This window comes from Fukomys damarensis, unplaced genomic scaffold (genome assembly GCF_012274545.1).
Source record: "Fukomys damarensis isolate Sample0158 unplaced genomic scaffold, DMR_v1.0_HiC HiC_scaffold_34, whole genome shotgun sequence".
In the NCBI taxonomy this organism is placed as follows: domain Eukaryota; kingdom Metazoa; phylum Chordata; class Mammalia; order Rodentia; family Bathyergidae; genus Fukomys; species Fukomys damarensis.
The window spans coordinates 256,216-262,217 of NW_022900946.1; the positions used below are offsets into that span (position 1 = coordinate 256,216).

General features: G+C 45.4%; 1 protein-coding gene across 1 annotated transcript in view; it reads right to left on the minus strand.

Annotated features, from left to right (window-relative positions):
- Itgam (integrin subunit alpha M) overlaps nt 1–6,002 on the minus strand; it is a 95,380-nt gene that overhangs the window by 75,653 nt on the left and 13,725 nt on the right. Inside the window, 1 exon segment of the mRNA XM_033758718.1 lies at nt 3,856–3,973. Coding sequence (XP_033614609.1) covers nt 3,856–3,973 — 118 coding nt within the window.

Here is a 6,002-nt window from a genome sequence, read left to right on the forward strand (position 1 = left end):
TTTTAATTAATAAATTTTATTGGTACATTTAAGGTATACAATGTAGTGATGTTCATCATTGGAAATTTGCACCTTTACATAATCCATCTTGGTTCTTATTTTTTCCCCATTCCCCTGCCCTCCCTTCAACCCCTTCACCCCTCCCTATCTACAAAGACTTTGTTTCCATTTTTTCTTTTTCTAATGTTAATTCCATTCACAGTCTTAGATTTGAAAGATGCACATTTCTCCATCCCTCTACATCCAGACTCCCAATTTCTGTTTGTCTTTGAATGGGAAAATCCCATTTCAGGAGAAAGGCAGTGATATACCTGGACAGTTCTCCCATGAGGGTTTAGAGACAATCCTTACGTTTTTGCTCAGGCACTAGAGAAAGACTTGAGGAACTTAAAACTTAACCAAGGAACCACCCTACAGCATGTAGATGACATTTCTAGTTTATAGCCCAACTTAAACATTATCTAACTATAACACTGTACAGACTCTCAACTTTCTAGCTAAGAAGGGCTACATAGTCTTTCAAAGAAAAGGCTCAGAAATCCTTTCAATATCTAGGGCATATTCTTACACCTGGGAACCAACAGCTTATCTAGGGACTGGATCAAGGCTATCTGTGATCTTGGGCCTATGGCCACCAAATGAAGGCTTTTTTCTTTCCTGGGGTTGGCTGGCTTCTGTAGAATCTGGCTACCTAATTTGAGGCAAGTGTCAAAGACCCAGAGCCTGCCCTTACAATAGACAAAAGTGACTGACAATGCCTTTAAGAAAATAAAGCAGGCCCTTACTCAGGCTCCAGCACTGGAAATACCTGACTTAAGAAAGCCTTTCTTTCTTTATGTGTCAAAAAAGGGAGGAATTGCTTTGGGGGGCTTGACCCAAATGGTAGGGCAAGAGCCCTGCACAATGGGATAGTTTTCAAAGTAATTAGATGGAGTGGCTGCTGGATGTCCACCCTGCCTGAAAGCAGTAGAAGCTACAGCTGTCCTAACAGAAGAAGCTACAAAGCTTGGCATGGTGGTACATGGCTGTAATCCCAGCACACGGGAGGCTGAGGCAGGATCACTGTGAGTTTTAGGTCAGCCTGGGCTACATAGCGAGACCCTGTGTCAAAAAACAAAACAAAACAAAAAACATCTACACACACTCCAAATATGCCTTCCTGATACTACACATCCATGCAGCCATCTGAAAAAAAAGAGGCTTACTGCCATCCATCAAGCACAGGTAGGAAATTCTACAACTCCTAGAGGCAATCAATTTTCCTAAACGGGTCACAGTCATGCACTGTAAAAGAAACCAAAGAGACATGTCTAAAATCTCTCTGGGAAATCAAAATTCTGATGGGGAAGCAAAAGAAGCCCTGTATATAAGCCCTTAATACTCTAGCCTTATTTCCAGTTCCTGAGGAACCATTAAAATCAGACTATACACCCAGGGAAATAAATGGGTTCAGAACAAAGAGGAATTTAAAAGGAACTCTGGTGATATTTAGAAAACAAACTGGTCCTTCCTCAAGGGATGCAGTAGATGGCTATAAAAACACTTCATAATTCCTTCCACATGAAAAGAGATGCTACACTAGAAATAGCCACTCAAGTTTTCACAGGACTAGGATCAGTAGCAACCACCCATCAGGTCTGCAAAGTTTGCCTACTCTGTGCCTACAACAACCTGGGCAAGCCCAAAGCTCCTCCTTTATAAGAACCTGTGCAGAGGAGAGGGACATACCTTGGAGAGGACTGGCAACAAGACTTTACCCACATGCCACCACATGTGGAGGATTTAAATGGATGCGGGTCCTAATTGACACCTTTACAGGCTGGATTGAACCTTTTCTATCCATTTAGAAAAGGCTACAGAAGAAGAAGGGTGCTTCTTAAAGAAATCATCCCTAGATTTGCACTAGTTCAGTCTCTGTAGAGTGACAGTGGACCTTCTTTACCTCCCAAATAACTTGGGGTGGCAAAGGCTTTAGGGATAAAGTACCACCTCTTAGAGAAGTACCTTCTCGATCCTAATGGTATAATTGACAATGTGAAATAGGAAGAAAGGGGCTAAAGGTGTAGGGGAAGTAGGCAGGGTGGGGGAAAGGAAATAAGGGAAAAGAAAACAAACATGAAAAAATGGAAATAAAGTACTTGTAAATAGGAAAGTGCAGAGGGGTGAAAGGAGGACAGGGATAAGGGGAAAAAATGAGAACCAAGACCTGTCATGTAAAAGTACAAGATCCCAACGATAAATGTAACTGTACTGTATATCTAAAATGTACCAATAAACTCAGTGAGGAAAAAAAGAAAGAGAAGAACCTTCTCTTAGGTAGAGAAGGCCAACAAAGGTGCTGGGGGATGAGGATGAGAAACCCCAAGCAGGGGAAGCAGCAAGTGAGCAGGGGTCTGAGGCCAAAGTGTGTGGAGAAGGAAGAGACAAACTGCAGTCCACATCAGAAATCTTAGTAACCTGAACACAGAGAAGAGAATTGGCATTTAGTGGGATTGTCGGCCACTGCCAAGAGCAAGATCTGTACAAATGTGTGGAGAGAAGCCAGGCATCAGGGAGTGAGGATGCATGAAATGGGGCAAATGGCAAGAGACAAAGCAAGGGAGCCCTTTCCAGAAGGCTGGTGGCAAAGGGAGGCAATGGGAGACGATGAGACCAGCAGGAGGGAAAACTGTTTCCTCTGCCCAGGCCTTCAACTAAAACCGATGCTCTGATTGGACAACTTGACTTCAATCTCAGGAGAAATTCTGAGGCAGAGGCAGTGGTTAAGCAAGGCCTAGATTCCTGATTTCCTGATTTAAAGAAATCTTGAAATAGTAATTTTATTTTGGTTTGGGTTTTTGGTGCTGAGGATTTAATCCATGGCATTCCTATTGAGTTATATTCCAGCCCTTTTTTTATTTTTTTATTTGGAGGCAGGGTCTTGCTAAATTGCCAGGCTGGGCTCAAACTTTCTATCCTCCTACCTCAGTCTCCCAGAGTTCTGGGATTACAGGCATGTGCCACAACATCTGATTATTTTGTTTGTTTGTTTGTTTTGGGAGGCTTTGGGGGTGTTTTTGGTTTTGGCATTTTTGTTTTGTTTTCTTTTGGTTTTTTTTGGTACTGGGGATCAAACTCAGGAACTTGTGCTTGCAAGGCAGGCACAGTGCCACTGAGCTAAATCCCTAGCCCCTGACTATGTTTGTTGTTTTAAACTGCTAAATTCAGCTGTTGTCAAGCAAGAACAGACAGAAGGACATGTAGCAGTGAATAGCTAGCCAAAGTTCCTGCTGTCATGGAGCCTACACTACAGAGGAAAGATGGATAAGAAACAAGCAACGTGCAAATGCACAGATCCAGCGATAGTAAAGCAGGGCAGTGTGGTAGAGTGCTGGGAATGATCGGAGGAAAGGCCCCTGCCGGGAGGGGCGGTGGCACCTGAGCTGAGAGGACAGCGCAAGGTTGTAGGCTAGGCTTTGAAGAAAAGTGAGCCAGGAAAATGGCTCTTATACCACGACACAAGGCATCCCGCGTGATTCCCGGCAAAAGGAGGTGCAGGGGCAGGGGGGCCTTGAGGAAAAAAGACGGGCGTTGAGAGAGACCAGCATGGCTGCACCATCCACCACATGGAAGGCTGTGGGTGGAGATCCTGACATCGCTCTAAGGACCACAGGGCCATGCCTGTGCAGTTGGTGGCCATCCCAGAGGTAAGTAGCTGTGTCAGGGCTTTCCTCGAGGTACCCCTGGCCTCTGTGTGTGCAAAAGACCCCAGTTTCCCCACATGTCTGCACCTAGGCCTCTAAGTCACCCCTAGACCATGAGCAGTGCCCAGCCTGGTCCTACCCTGTCCCTCTGGTTTCTGCCATGGGGCCCTACCTCTGAGGGGCTCTGGGAAGCGCTGAGGCTGTCGCCGCAGGTTGGAATCAAACAGGAAGCATAGGCCGTTGACATATGTGTTCTCCTTGCAAGTCTGATGCACAGTGGGGCCGCAGGCCTGAGGAGCAGGGTGCCAGTGCGAGGTGCTGGCCCAACTCCTGTCCCTCTTGCCAGCTCCTCTGCCTCCCAGTATCCCCAGGGCCCCACTCCTCCCTTCAGGATCCTGCTGAGACCCCAGGGCAACTCACCAGCAGCTGGGCTGGGTTGGTGGCAGCTGCCAGGGACAGGCCCAGGGACATGTTCATGGCCTCCGCGGGGACTGAGGAGACAGGAAGGACAGATGCGGTCCACTGGGCAGCTTAAAGGGGCTGGCTACTTCAGCCTGGCAATGTGGGTGCACCCAAATCACGGAAAAGGCAGGAAGAGGCTACCAAAGCCCACAGAGAGCAGAGCCCAGGGAGCACCCCCCACAGAACCCCAGAACAAGGAGTGCCATGCTGGGCCCCCAGCCCTGGACCCCAGCAGGACAGTGACTTACCCTGCAGGGGGACAGGCTCACACCTGCCCGTGCTGTAATCACACTGGTAGAGGCCACCTGTCTGGTTGGCAGCCGTGATCTCCTGTGGGGCTCCAACCACCACCCTGCAGGGAGAGGTGGGAACGCAGACAATGCTGACACACAGAGGACAGTAGGGACCCTCACAAGCATCCTGGACTTCAGTAAGGAGGAGGAAGAGTCAGCGAAAAAGGAAAAATTTTTCCAAATGGAAAGGGAAGACACAAAACTCAGAGGACGGTTAAAAATGGGTAAGTTCAGCTGGGTATGGTGGTGCACTCCTAGAGTAATCTCAGCACTCTGGGAGGCTGAGGCAGGAGGATCACAAGTTTGAGCCTAGGAGGATCACAAGTTTGAGCCTAGCCTGAGCAATTTAGTAAGTGAGACCCTACCTCAAAATAAAATTTTAAAAATTTAAAAAGAGGTGGAGATGCAGCTCAGTATGAAGGCACTGGGTTCAATCCCCAATACAATCGATCAATAATACTCACCCATATAGTCATTTTAAATGTTTCTGTATATTATAAACTATTATAAGCAAAATCAAACAAAACAATAAACTTGGAGGGGAGGAAGACTTAACTTATATCCCAGGCTACTTCCCTGAATATAATCAGTTCCTACAAACCATTAAGAGGGGGGAGAAAAAGTGAGCAAGAGATTTAAAAAGAAAATGTTAACAGAAAAGGAAATACATCCCTCATTAAAAGGGAAAGCAGTTTGAAACTAAATTGTGATACCAACTCTTACACACTGGGTTTACAACAGTTAGTTAAGTTTGATAACACAGTGGATTGGCAAATGGATGGGGAAATCGATGTTTCCACAAGTTTCTGGCTCAAGTGTAAATTGTTACTACCCCTACAGAGGGCAATCTAGAAAATCTGTGAAAATTGGATCTGCCCATATATACCTTTGGACCCAACAATCCCCGTGCTCAGAACTTACTTTCAAATATGCTAGCACACATGCAAAATGTCAGCATTGTTCGTGTAAGTTTAGAAACAATTTCAATGTCCCTTAAGAAGAGATTTAATGTAATGTCAGTTACAGCACCTCTTACCAATGAACACAAGCAGATGACAGGAGTCAGTTCTGTGTGCATCTGGTAAAGCAATGGCTTCTAGCAAGTATGGGGGTGGGGGGCAAAGTGCAGTATAAAGCAGAGGCCAAACAAAACAAAACAAAACACAGTAGAAAATGCAGAATTAGGCTGGGGATTTAGCTCAGTGGTTCTGCTGCCTGCCTCGCAAGTGCAAGGACACGAGTTCGATCCCCAGTATCAAGAAAATAAATAAATAAAAAATAAAGCAGAGGCCAAATCATTTTTTTCAAAAGGTAATGACTTTTACATAATGTTTCTGTAAAAGGAAGTAGGTGGCAGCCTGAACACAGGCCATAATTTGAGTATAATGCATGCTACAAATTATGTGCACGGTGGGAGTTAGGGATATAGATATAGATATTAGATAAAGATAGATAACAAATGCAGATATAGATGCAGATATGGACACAGTGGTGCCTCGTTACACAAGCCTAATTCTTTCCATGATTCCGGTTGCAGAATTTATTCCACAATTCTAGTTATAAT